Here is a 12,884-nt window from a genome sequence, read left to right as displayed (position 1 = left end):
CTCGTACCTACCGCAGAGAAAGAGCTGAATTACCATATCTTACAAAAAAAGCAAGAGAGTGGAAAAGAAGGATTTGATTCTACAGATACTATATTTTGTAGGTGGGGGATGAAGAAGGAGTAAATAAGGTCAGCACTTAGGTTTCTACACTGATGTGGTTTGATAGTAATTCTGTTTAACTGATAGCAAACAACAAAGGAGAGAGAACAGGTTTGGGGAGAAAGATAAGGAATTTGACTTAGAACATGTTGACTCAGAAGTGTCTGCAAAATATTAAGGTGGAGATGATTTTCAAAAATCAATGCAAATGTGGGGTCTGGAGGTAAGCAGTAAGTGCTATATTTATTGGGTGTACATATATATATATTTATATAATACTCATAATGCCTCTATGAGGTAGGTGTTATTTTTATTATACCCTTTTTGTACATTTTATTATACCTTTCTTTATGAAGAAACTGAGACTTCAAGGAGTTAAATGCCTGGCTTAAAGAAGTAAAACTCAAATCTGTTTGATGGCAAAACACCTGCTTCCAAAGACAAGATTATATTGTTTCCCCATGGAAAAGACCACACAGATAGATGACATATGAATACATCCACAAAGGGTACAGTTTAAATGGGACCAAAAAACCAAAACATGGAAGTCTAAAAAAGCCATGATTTCAAGGTGAGTTGAGTAAGATGACAAAGGCAAAGGGATTGACTGAGTGGCCAGAACAGTTTCTAAAAATTAGAAGTATGGAATCTCAGGGGTTATGGTAAAAAGAGAATTCTAGTCCACAAAGGAAAATGTTGCAGATATCATGTGGAATGGAGATTTCACAATTAGAGGTCATTGATGGTCTTAGAGCAGTTTATAGGGAAGTCAGACTGCAGTGATTTAGGAGTGGGAAAGGAGGGAGTAGAAGCAAAAGGTATAGTCTACGGGATCCCTGGGTGGCTCAGTCGGTTAAGCGTCCGACTTCAGTTCGGGTCATGATCTCACAGTCCGTGGGTTCAAGCCCCACATCGGGATCTGTGCTGACAGCTCAGAGCCTGGAGCCTGCTTCAGATTCTGTGTCTCCCTCTCTCTCTGTCCCCTCCCCTGCTCACACTCTGTCTCTCTCTCTCAAAATAAAATAAAGACAAAAGATATAGTCTACTTTTCCAGAAGTTTTGTAGAGGAAAAAATAATGCCATCTACATAAGTAAGGAATTTATTAATAATATTATTAATTAACTAATAGCTCTTTGCTCCCATATTTTAGTTTATACTCCCACCATTTCTCTGATTATTTCTTTCTACCTCTACTATATCAGCATCCTTTCCCAAATCTGATGTGCTTGGGAGCATCGAGTGGTGTTTATTCTGGTTGATGGATTTCTTGTATTTGTTAGGTGTTTTGAATGCCTTGGGTGATTCTGTCTTTGGAGGACATGCCATAGACACCCTCTACCCCCACCCAACTCCATCATCTGTTTTCCACAAAGATAGATAAGCATTCACTTCTCAGACCAATTTAGGAAAGCATGCAAGTTCTTAGGTGCTTAGCAAACCAAGAACTCTGTCTACTTAGCTTCCTCCTTCCCTTTCCCTCCCCCAAACTCTTGGTGGGCAGATCAGGGAGAAGAAAGGAGCTGCCACTCCAAACCTTCTGGGATATAATTTCCCAGATGGGGAATCTGTGTGGTTTTGCAGTGAGCTGAGATCTTCCCTCATCAGCCCCCATCAGTCCAGCCCTTTTTCAGAGGGGTCTGGAGAGCAATCAACACCGCCGTCCACCTGTGTACAGGAAGATGCCTACAGCCACACCAGCAATGATGAAACTGCCCACCAGGACACCCAGGACCAGCGAGGTGTAGGAGCGGCCTGTTTGGCTCCCTGCAGAACATGCACAGAATTAGCCTGAAGAACATACCTCCAAGAAGTCCATGGTTTAAATCAAACACTAAGGGATTTCTACCCCAAAGGAAGGGGGCTACTTCACCAAGTGACATAAGCTGTGTATAGTCTGTCCCAACCCCCCAGCCCTGAGCCTTCCGTTGCTCAAGGTATGCATCCTTCAGGTCTCCCCATTTGCCTGGAACCCACCCAACAGCACACAGGCCCATCCCCGATCCCATCATACCTTTCGAGTTGTTCACAGTGATGTGTTCTTTCACATACTGCACACAGGTGTCCTGCAGGAATTCTCGCAGTTCGTACCGAGTACGATTGTAGGCGTTGAGCTGCTGCAGGGTGTAGGTGACCACCCTGGAGGGTGCCTGCGGCCCTGCCACCCATAAAGCTGTCTCTGGCTGGAAATGCACAAAGGAGCTCCCATTCACAGACACTTCGAAGAAGACACGTGCTGTAGAGCCCTCAGGAGGCAGCTCACAGCCCAGGAAGCAGCGAATGATCAGAGGAACTGTGGATGAGGGAGGGTGAGAGGGCTGTATGGAGAGGATGCCAGCTGTGGGAGAATGTCCACCGGGGGAACATGAACTTTCGGGGTTTCGGGTGGATCAAGGACAGGGCATCCCAACAGGGTCAGCCCCGAGGTCATGCCAGCAAAAAGAGGGCCTGACGGAGGGCCCGCAACTAGGACACCCAGTCCTCTTCAGGCTCAAGCTCCCAACCAGCAATCAGCAAAGGCAGGTGCCCTGGTACCACTGGGCTGCTCAGAGCAGCCGGCTCACACAAGACCAAGCCACCCACAAGACCCCTCCAAGAACGCCGTCCCTCCATGCGGCTCCGCCGCGTTCCCCCACAGGCCCACCCCATCAAATCCCGCCCACAGGCCGCGCCTCCCGCCTGGACGCGCCACCGCCGCCGCCGCGCGTAGGGGCGCGCGCACCACGCACAGGTCAAGCGCCGCTCATGGTGTACCAGCAGTACCAAGCTGTTGAACTGGTGCAGATAGGTCTTCAGGCTGTCTTCTGTGTGCATCCAGCTCTCAGGCTCCTGCAAGGGCTGCAACTGGCGGATCGTGACGTTGCTGCCTAGGCCTTCCAGCACGTGCGTCGTTAGCCCCCCCAGCGACGCGTTGCCCCGGTGCCACACTTGATAGGGGTCGCGAAAGTAGGAGATCTGGAGCATGTGGAGGTTCCGAAGGCCTGCCGGGCAGTGTCAGCGCGTCAGGCCTTGGCCGGCGGCGTGGCAGGGCTTGGCGTGTAGCTGGAGGTAATAATCCCCTACCTAAAGGCCGGCCGCCCACCTTCTCGGCCGTTCATAAACTACAAAGTGTTCTCCCACTCTCCCTCCCATAACCCTGTCAGGAGGGCAGGAGAGGGATTATTAACTTCGTTTTACAGATAAGGAAACTGAGGCTGGAAAGAGCAGAAGCCACTTGCCTCAGGGTAATCCAGTCAGTGGAAGAGCCACTCCCATCTTTCTGCCTCTCACCCTGTAACTACCCCCACTTCCAGTTGGTCAACAAATCCTGGCTTCCAGTAAAATCCTATTCCATCTCCTGTTCCCTGCCACTGCCCTACTTTAGGCCTCATCGGTTCTCATCTGGACTCGGGTGGTAATGTCATTCCTCTTCCCCGTCCCCTCATTTTTCAGTTTCACTCCTTCTAATCTGACCTCTCTCTGACCCAGAAATAAGATTATTCTCTCCTGCTTAAAATCCTCCAGTGACACACTCCCCTATCAAAATCATTAATAATAATAATAATAATAATAATAATAACAACAATAATAATGGCTATTATTGTTACTATGACCCAAGCACTGTACCTTACACATATTATTATCTTATTTGCGCCTTCCTCCCATTAGCTAAATGCAGTAGCTACTGTGATTAATCTCAGTCCATAAGAGACACAGCCTAAAATGGTGTAGCAGAACTAAGATTTGAGTTCAGGCGGTGTGATTCCACCACTTTTAACCATCCAGCCATACTGCCTCCCCATAGGATATCTGTCCACAGAATGAAGTCCAAAGTCTTTAGCTTGGCATTCAAGGCTGCCAGAGACCAGGCCCCAACTGCCTTATTTAACCTCTTCTAGTACTTATATATAGTAAACTACTTGGAGTTTCTCATGCTGCCTTTTGGCTGACATGAATAGCATGTTGGGGTGTCTCTGCCTCTAGGCAAACTTCTATTCATGCTTCAAGACTCAGCTCTGTTGCTCTCTTGGAGAAGTTTTCCTGATGCCTCTCCTCTTTACCCTCCCGGACACAGCAGGTCTGTTTCAATGATCCAGATTCCACGTAACTGTCTCCAAACACACAGACTCTACTGGGCTCCCTTAGGCTATAGAATCATGTCTGGTTATCTCTGTCTCCTACACCTATTAAGGCCCTGGCACAGGGTTGATGCCCAGAGAATGTGTGAGGGGGGAATGAGTCTGGGGTTGTAAATTCCTGTGCATGGATGTGTCTTGTCCACCTTTGCATTTGAAAAGCTGTGCTCTGTGTCTGTAGGTGTGAATAGGTATATCTGTGTGGATAGCCCTAGATAAGGTTCCTAACTGCCCTGTGCCCAGTCTCCTCCCCTGTAAAAGAGAGATAATCATATTGCCTGCCTTGTAGAGATATTACGGGAGTCAGATGTGTCAGTGCACGTATTAACCATAGTGAGTGCTCCTTGAATACTGGTGATTTGCTCCCTCAGAGAGAGACCGAGGCTACAGAGACTGTGGGAAAGGGGAGAAGAGGCACCTGTGTGGTCACCATGCAGGGCAATAACACCCTTCTCTGCTTAAACAGCCACTTCAGGCAGCCTGACCCCCTGAGTTTTCCCAATGACCACAGCTGCTTCTTCCCCCGACTTTCCCCCAAGCTTCCATCCATCTAACACTTTCTCCAGTCTCCTCTTCTGCCTCACTTATCTCAGTCCCAGTCTCTCCAGTGGCTTCCCATTCCTTCCATCTCTCACGTCTTCCTGTCTTCCTTGGTCTTACCCCCAACCACGATCACCCTCAGCTCTCCCCCTCCAGATTCACCCCCTCTCCCGGGGGCTAATTCCCTTACCCTTTCTACCCATCCCTTTCCATTTTTCCAGTTCTGTTTCACACCCCCTCCCCCCTCCCATCCCTCACTCTCCACCCCCTGCCTCCTCCATCTCCCCCTTCCCTGGGGACAGACTGTACTTCCTCACCTTGGCTTTGGGACACAAATCAGTCCCCAGCACCCTGCCTACCCTACGGAGAGATCTGGCTCGCTGCAGGCACAGACGCTGTGGGATAAGGTCTCCTCTGGTTTCTCCCATGTACCCAGATAGGCTGAGAGTCTCCAGAACCATCCTGGGGCAAATGTGCCCCTGACTCACCATCTGAGGCTTCATGGCTACAAAAGGCCCAGCCGGGCAGGAGCAGTAGACACAGCAGTGGCAGCAATGTTGTCAACATCCTGGGGCTGAGGTTCTTACCCCACCTGGGCTCCTTCCTGGCTCTGGCAGGCAGAGGGCTCAAGCTGGCTGCAGCCTAGGGGGAAAAGAAGTAAGGACTGTCTGGAAGGAGAGGAGACTGCACAGAGGAGGCTGGAAGGTGGCCAGGGGATAGGAGGAGGATGAGAGCCTCAGGCTTATTAAGTGTTATTCCTACCCTGTCTCATTTCCTACTAGGGGGCTGGCCTCCCTCTTGCCCTTCCCCTGCCCCGCCCTGCATTGGGCCCTCTGGCCCAGACCTGCCTTTTCCCTTTTCCCTGGGCCTCTTCCAAACAGGGAGCGGAAACAGGGGGAGTTGGGATCAGAGAGAAGTTCTGCCCTCGCTGAGTCAGGGGGTGGGGCTCTGCTTTCAATTTAGAGCAGACTCTGGGGTGTAGAGATCAGCAGGTTACTGGTGGGGAAATTGAGGCCCACAGAGGTACAGGGACTTGCCCAACAGAAGTTTGTATATCACGGTAACAGATTGGGGGTTAGAATTTGATTTTCCAATGCACTGGCTACATTTTATCAGAATTTTAAGTAAATAGTAATTACACAATCAGGAATCTTGCTCTCAGAAACACATGGTTACAAAATGAGTATAAAACGGCTCACTGCAGCTGTTCCTAACCAGAGAGATTTATGAACAATCTAATCTCATTAAAGGATTGGTCATTTAAAGCAATATTTTTCAAACTGAGGTCACAGTTTACTAGTGGATAATGAAAACAATTTAGCAGTCATGATTAGCAGAGTTTTTTTTTTTTCTTGTTGTTTTTGTTATTATTTTTATGAAATAGAACAAAATAAAAATTTTCAGTGCATCCTCCTGGGTCAGGGTAGACATTATTTTATGAAATATTTGTTTAGTTGTATATGTGTATCTTTCAGTTTTGTGTAGTATGTTTCTGTGATGGGTTTTGAATAGCAGTTTAAAATGTATTTCTTGGGGCACCTGTGTGGCTCAGCCAGGTAAGTGTCCGATTTTAGCTCACGTCATGATCTCGCAGTCTGTGAGTTCGAGCCCCGACTTGGGCTCTGTGCTGACAGCTCAGAGCCTGGAGCCTGCTTCAGATTCTGTGTCTCCAGCTCTCTCTGCCCCTCCCCTGCTCATACTCTCTCTCTCTCTCTCTCTCTCTCTCTCAAAAATAAATTTTAAAAACATTAACAATTTTTTTAATAAAAAAAATAAATAAAATGTATTTCTTACTGTAAGAAGCAAGTAGAAAAATTTGGAAGTCACTCCCCCAAACTATGGTAATCCAAACTGTGGAATACTATGTGGTAGTTAAAAAAAACCCTCCCCTGCCTAATCCCCTGTTTTCATATTACTTAGCACTACCTGAAATTATATTACTTATTCATTTACATGTTTATTGTCTGAATGTCCCCCAAGAGGCTGTCCATCTTGTTTGCTACTGTGCCTGGAATGGTGCACATAATAAATAATATAATAAATAATAAATGTTAGCTAACAGATAACTGAATAAGATAGTTATGATATGCACAAATCTCCAAGAGTAAGTTGCAGAATATTAGGGACAGTTTAGAACCATTTCTGTGTCAGCCACACAGATGACATCTAAGCAGCCTATTTTTTTTTATGGGAATAAATGAATCCAGAAGGATGTATATCAAATAGAGCAGTGACTTATCTCCATTGTTTAATTATCAGGGAGGAGCCTAAGGTTAAAAGCATATGTGTGTTTTTGTGTAGGGGTGTGTTTGTGTGTGTGTGTACGTGTGTGTGTATGCACGTGTGTGTGTGTATATGAATGTATGTGTGTATGCATGTGTATGTGGTGTGTGTGTGTTTGTGTGTGTGTGTAATGGCTGGCAATCTTGTGAAAGGCCTTTTCAGTCTATTTTGTGATGGGTTTTATCAATCTGTAATGTTTGGAAATTTTGCACCTAAAATGTGATCATATATCTTCTGTTGAATTAAAAATAAAAGTTTAAAGGGCACCTGGGTGGCTCAGTTGGTTGAGTGTCTGACTCTTGATTTCTGCTCAGGTCATGATCTCAGGGTCGTGGAATCCAGCCCCACATTGGGCTCTGTGTTGAGCATGGAGCCTGCTTGAGATTCTCTCTCTCTCTTTCTCTCTCTCCCTCTGCCCCTCTCCCCTGCTCATGCTCTCTCTCTCTCTAAAATAAAACAAAAAAAAAATTTTTTTTAAAGTTTAAGTAATAGATTATGGTAGAAGAGGGTGGCAGATCATATGAGTGGATGTACTGACATGAGATATTAATAAGTGAGAAAGGGAAATGTGGAACAATACATACAGTATAATTCCATTGAATTTTAGTTAAAATTTTTACTTCTATCCAAGTAATACATATAATTCCATTTTCATATTTAAAAAAATTATGTGTGTATATGTATATTTGTATATACATAGGAAGAATGCCAGAAGGCAGCTGTCAATAGAGGTTACCTCTGGGAAATGGGATCAGATAAAGGGCTAAAGTGGCAGTGTTAGCTTCTTTATTTTATATACTATTCCTTGGAGGGAAAGTTGATGTCCTAGTGGAATCAGGGCAAACCCCAGACATCTACCAGGCTCGCGTTCTCTGAACTGAATATGTGCTCACCTCTCAATTGTTGTAGATTAGCTTAGAAATAACCCAGCAGTTTTCCAGCTCATCAAGATGGTCTAGTCAGAAGGAGAATGGGAGCCTTGTTTTCCTGGACTGGGACTTAGGAAGAGTGGAAGGTCTTAAATCACTGCCAGTTGTACTGTCTTGGCTTTATAAAAACTTATTATGAAGTATTCCACATTTGAAGAATTTTTTCATGCCTAAAGAATTTCATTACAAACATACTTGTCCTCACTACCCAATGTAAGAAATAAAATATTACCAATATAATTGAAGACCCTGTTTGTGCCTTTCTCCTCCCTGATTGTGTCTTTCTCCCCCTGCCCCATCACCAAAGTAACCACTAATCAGAATTTGCTATTTTTCATTTCCTCATTTCTGAAGATATAACTACATATGCACTTATCCCTAAGGGATATGTATTGGCGGTTTGCATATTTTGAGCTATGTATAGGTAGTATTTTTTTGAGAGGCGGGGAGGGGCAGAGGGAGAGGGAGAGAGAGAATCTTAAGCGAGCTCTACGCCCAGCATGGAATCCCACTCAAGGCTCAACTGTGAGATCATGACCTGAGCTGAAATCAAGAGTTGGAAACTCAACCTGCTGAGCCACCCAGGTGCTCCAAGCTTTCTATAAAGAGTATGGAAGTGCATCTATTCCTCTGCAACTTACTTTTTTCCCCAACACACTGATAAGATTCATTCACCTTGTTATGTGTAGGTCCATTAATTTCCCCTGCTTTATAATATGCCATCTTATGAATATACCACAATTTATTTATCCATTCTCCTGTTCAAGCTTTTTTTTTTTCTTTTCCAGTTTTCTGCTGTTACAAAGTGCTGGTATGACTTTCTTGTACATGTTTTCTTGTGCAGACGTGGGAGAGTTTTCGTAGGTGCAAACATGGGAATGGAACGGCTGAGTCATAGGTATAGGCATCTTCAATTTTACTAAAAATTGCCAAACTGTTTTTACAAAATGTTTGGGCCAATTTACATTCCCAACAGCGCCTGAGAGTTCCCTCGCTCCATATCCTTGCCAACCCTTGGCACGGTCAGATGGTTGGGTGTAAAATGGCACTTCATTTTGGTTTTACTTTGCTTTATCTATTTCCTAGTATGTTTGTGCATATTTTTGCTTTGCCTTTTTTTTACTCCCTTGAGGGCTTGCAGGGTGCCTTGGGCTGGAGGGTAGTAAAGTATATGATTGAACCAATTTGGAATTGAGAGCTGTCAGTCTTTGATCTCCACAGGTAGGGCCTGCCTCACAGGGGTTAAAGTGGTCCCCACCATCTTCCACAGGGCTAATCACAGAGAGGTCTTTCTCACCAAGCTAAGATCTGTCAGAGAGAGAGAGAGCTGACACAGCAACAGCTGCTTCCCAAGCATCCTCCTCACACACCAGTGGGCTGAAAATTCAATAGCAGAGACAACAATTATTATTATAGCTAACATTTATAGTGAGCCAGGGGCAGTGTTAAGCTCTTTACATAAATAATCTCACTTTATCCATATGCCAGCCCTTCTAGGGGGGTTTCATTAACATCACCATTTTACTAATAAACTGAGGCTCTGAGAGGATAAGTGACTTACCTAAGGGCCCACAGCAAAAACTGTAAGTTGAACCCATGCCTCCCTGACGCCAAAATTTGTGAATTTAATCACCACATAGTATCTCAAAAGCTTTGGGGGATCACTCTCCATCAATACATTTTTGAACACATAGTTCTAACACTCTTGAGTATTTATGTTATATATAATACAAGACATGCCCCAAATTCATGCTGTGTGCTAGGCCTTTACCATTTTCTCTGGGGAAGACAATGTCCATGTTGCAGATGAGATAACTCAAGCCCAGAAAGGCTAAGTAATGTGCCCAAGATCACATACCATGGAAGTGCTGAGCAGGGATTTGAACTAAAAAATGAAGGGTAGGGGTTTGGGTATAGGGAGCATGAAGAGAGTATTGGGGATAGGGAAGCTGGTGAGTGGGGGCAGCTTGAGGGGCATCCCCTTTTCCCCTTCTAAACTCAGGGTTGGGATGGGGAAGACAAGGCATGTGGTGGCTGGAACCAGAGCTTACACTGCATCTGGCCTAGGTGGGCAAGGGGCAGAAAATCACAGAGTGGGCATTGGGCCAGCAGAGACCTAAAGAATGACGGTCCTGGGGCACCTGAGTGACGTAGTCTGACTTCAGCTCAGGTCATGATCTTGTAGTCTGTGAGTCTGAGCCCCAAGTCAGGCTCTGAGCTGCTTCGGATTCTGTGTCTCCCTCTCTCTCTGCCCCTCCCCTGCTTGCTCTCTCTCTCTCTCTCTCTCTCAAAAATAAATCAACATTAAAGAAATTTTTAAAGAATGAAGGTCCAATTGAGCAGAGGGATGTGAAGGAAGCTGGTGGTAGCATTTCCCACTCCAGAGAGCACATGCCAGGGGAAGATAAGGGAGACAGGAAGCTGAGTGGGGGCCAGTGCTGGCGCAGCCCCAGTGGGCGAGGAGAGACTGGGCTGAGCCAGGACTGGCGGTGTGCCCAGCTGGACTTCAGAAGCCCGGGCCTCTCCCTCCCCTGTTAGCTACTGAAGGCAGGCACAGTTTAACCAACCAGACCAACTCAGATAACGAGTGTGGTCCCTTCAGAGATCACCTCCTGCTTAGGATGTGGAGTAGTCACATGTGCTGGGCACTGTATTAAGTTAGCAGAGTGCATGTGTTTTATTCTCACTGGTGCCCTATGAAAAGTATAAAGAAACAGCCATTATTCTTATTTTATAGAAGAGGACACAGAGGCAGAGCACAGTGAACAGACTGGCCCAGAACATGCTTTCTTTTTTTTTTTTTTTTGTACTTTTTTTTTTTTTTTTTTTTTAATATATGAAATTTACTGTCAAATTGGTTTCCATACAACACCCAGTGCTCATCCCAAAAGGTGCCCTCCTCAATACCCATCACCCACCCTGCCCTCCCTCCCACCCCCCATCAACCCTCAGTTTCAGAACATGCTTTCTTAATGATTAGACTGTCCTATGAGGATAAATGAGATAACTCGTATAAAGTGCCAGAACACAGCGTGTATCCAGTAGGTGGGAGAGATAAGAAAGAGGCTTGGCTTCAGGGGGCCAGCAAACAGAAATGACCCTGCAGCAGGAAAAATGGAAGGTTGACATTAAGTATAATCCTGAAGGGGAGGCAAGGAACAGATATGAATCTTACTCACAGTTTTCCCCTTTAGACACCAACACGCCCCAACGTAGGGAAGATAAAGAGAAGCCCCATAAAGTCAGACTGATTCCAGCCCTTGCCTGCCCAGCAAGTGGTAGGAGCCTGGTAGTCCTGGCTCAGCTCCTGCCTATGTTTCCAGCCTTATCTTTCCATGTATTCCAGTCTCTGCCAAGTCTGCTCTTCCTGGTTTCCTGAACACAGAGCACACAAATATTATCTTTGCTCTTTCTTTATCATGTTTTTAGATAAACAGAAGTTCCTAATTTTAAGATACTTAACTTTATAAATCTTTTCCATTAGTTCATGCTTCTTGTGCCTTGTTTAAGAAATCCATCCCTGCCCTGGGATCATAAAAACGTTCTCCAGTTTATCTTCAAAAGCTTTATAGTTTTGTCTTTTACCTTTAGGTGTATGGTGTGAAGCACAAGTCAAACTTAGTTTCTTTTATGTGGATGTCCAATTTTCCCAGGACCACTTATTAGAACTCTGCCCTTCCTCACTGATCTGCAGTGTTATCTCTGACTTACAGTAAATGTGTTTATTCTGTTTCAATAGCCTATTTTTTACTCCCTGTCCCAATGCCTTGTTATCTTAATTAGTATGGTTTTATAATAATACCTTTTCATATCTTGCAAATCAAGTCTTCCCGCTTTGGTCCTCAAGAATGCCTTGGCTAGGGGCACCTGGGTGGCTCAGTCGGTTAAGCAGCTGACTTCGGCTCAGGTCATGATCTCACAGTCTGTGGGTTCGAGCCCCGCGTCGGGCTCTGTGCTGACAGCCTGGAGCCTGCTTCTGATTCTGTGTCTCCCCCTCTCTCTGACCCTCCCCCATTCATGCTCTGTCTCTCTCTGTCTCAAAAATAAATAAATGTTAAAAAAAAATTAAAAAAAAAAAAAAAGAATGCCTTGGCTATATTTGAACTTCTATAATAAATTTTAGAATCACTTTATCAGGTTGGTAGGATTTTGGTTGGTATCACATTCAATGTGTTAATGATTTGGGGGAGAATAGACATCTTCCCAATACTGAATCATCCAATGCATGATAGAGTGTATCTCTTCATTTATTTATATCTCCTTTGGTGCCCCCCTCAGAGTTTTATAAGTTTATCTCTAACATCCCACTCACCCTTTGATAGAGTTTTTCCCCTGGGCCTCTCATATTTTAAACTGTTATTGAAATGGCATTTAAAAGAAATGTCATGTTCTCACAGCTTTTTGCTGGTATAGAAATATAATTTTGTTGCACTGATTTTATATCTAGAAACCTTAAAAAACTCTTTTATTTATTCCAATAATTAAATTTAAATTCTTCTGAATTTTATATATCTATATTCATTTCAGTTGATAGTGACTTTTATTTCTTCCTTTCTAATTTTCATAGTTTATTTTTCTTAAGAAAACATACTGGCTGAAACCTCTAGTACAGTGTGACTAGAAATGGTTTTTAAAAAGTATTCTTGTAGTTTTCCTGGTTTAAAAAGGAAAGTCTTTGGGGCACCTGGGTGGCTCAGTCAGTTAAGCATCCAACCCTTGATTTCAGCTCAGGTCCGTGTCTGGCTCTGCACTGACAGCACGGAGCTTGCTTGGGATATTCTGTGTGTGTGTGTGTGTCCCTCCTTCATTTGTGGGGATGCTCTCTCTCCTTCTCTCTCTCTCTCTCTCAAAATAAATAAATAAATAAACATTCTTTAGGGGCTCCTGGGTGGCTCAGTTGGTCCGACTCTTGATCTCAGT

General features: G+C 44.7%; 1 protein-coding gene across 1 annotated transcript; it reads right to left on the bottom strand.

Moving 5' to 3' along the window:
* Window positions 1–317: 317 nt before the first annotated feature.
* Window positions 318–5,605, bottom strand: PROCR (protein C receptor). The gene is made up of 5 exons (XM_078444130.2): window positions 5,515–5,605; window positions 5,241–5,394; window positions 2,827–3,078; window positions 2,112–2,390; window positions 318–1,864 (listed from the first exon to the last, which is right to left on the bottom strand). Exons 2-5 carry the CDS (start codon window positions 5,317–5,319, stop codon window positions 1,749–1,751), a joined length of 726 nt encoding a protein of 241 aa, XP_078300256.1. The 5' UTR covers window positions 5,320–5,394; window positions 5,515–5,605; the 3' UTR covers window positions 318–1,748.
* Window positions 5,606–12,884: the final 7,279 nt, after the last annotated feature.

Source organism: Panthera onca, chromosome A3, assembly GCF_046562875.1.
Source record: "Panthera onca isolate mPanOnc1 chromosome A3, mPanOnc1 haplotype 2, whole genome shotgun sequence".
NCBI lineage: Eukaryota > Metazoa > Chordata > Mammalia > Carnivora > Felidae > Panthera > Panthera onca.
This window is presented reverse-complemented; position numbering and strand designations above follow the sequence as displayed.

Coding starts and splice junctions, on each gene's coding strand:
- PROCR (XM_078444130.2), bottom strand. CDS start 5,319: ATGTTGACAACATTGCTGCCACTGCTGTGTCTACTGCTCCTGCCCGGC. Junction 3,079..5,240: donor TAGCCATGAAGCCTCAGATG/GTGAGTCAGGGG, acceptor ACTGCCCGGCAG/GCCTTCGGAACCTCCACATG. Junction 1,865..2,111: donor CACTGTGAACAACTCGAAAG/GTATGATGGGAT, acceptor CATGTTCTGCAG/GGAGCCAAACAGGCCGCTCC.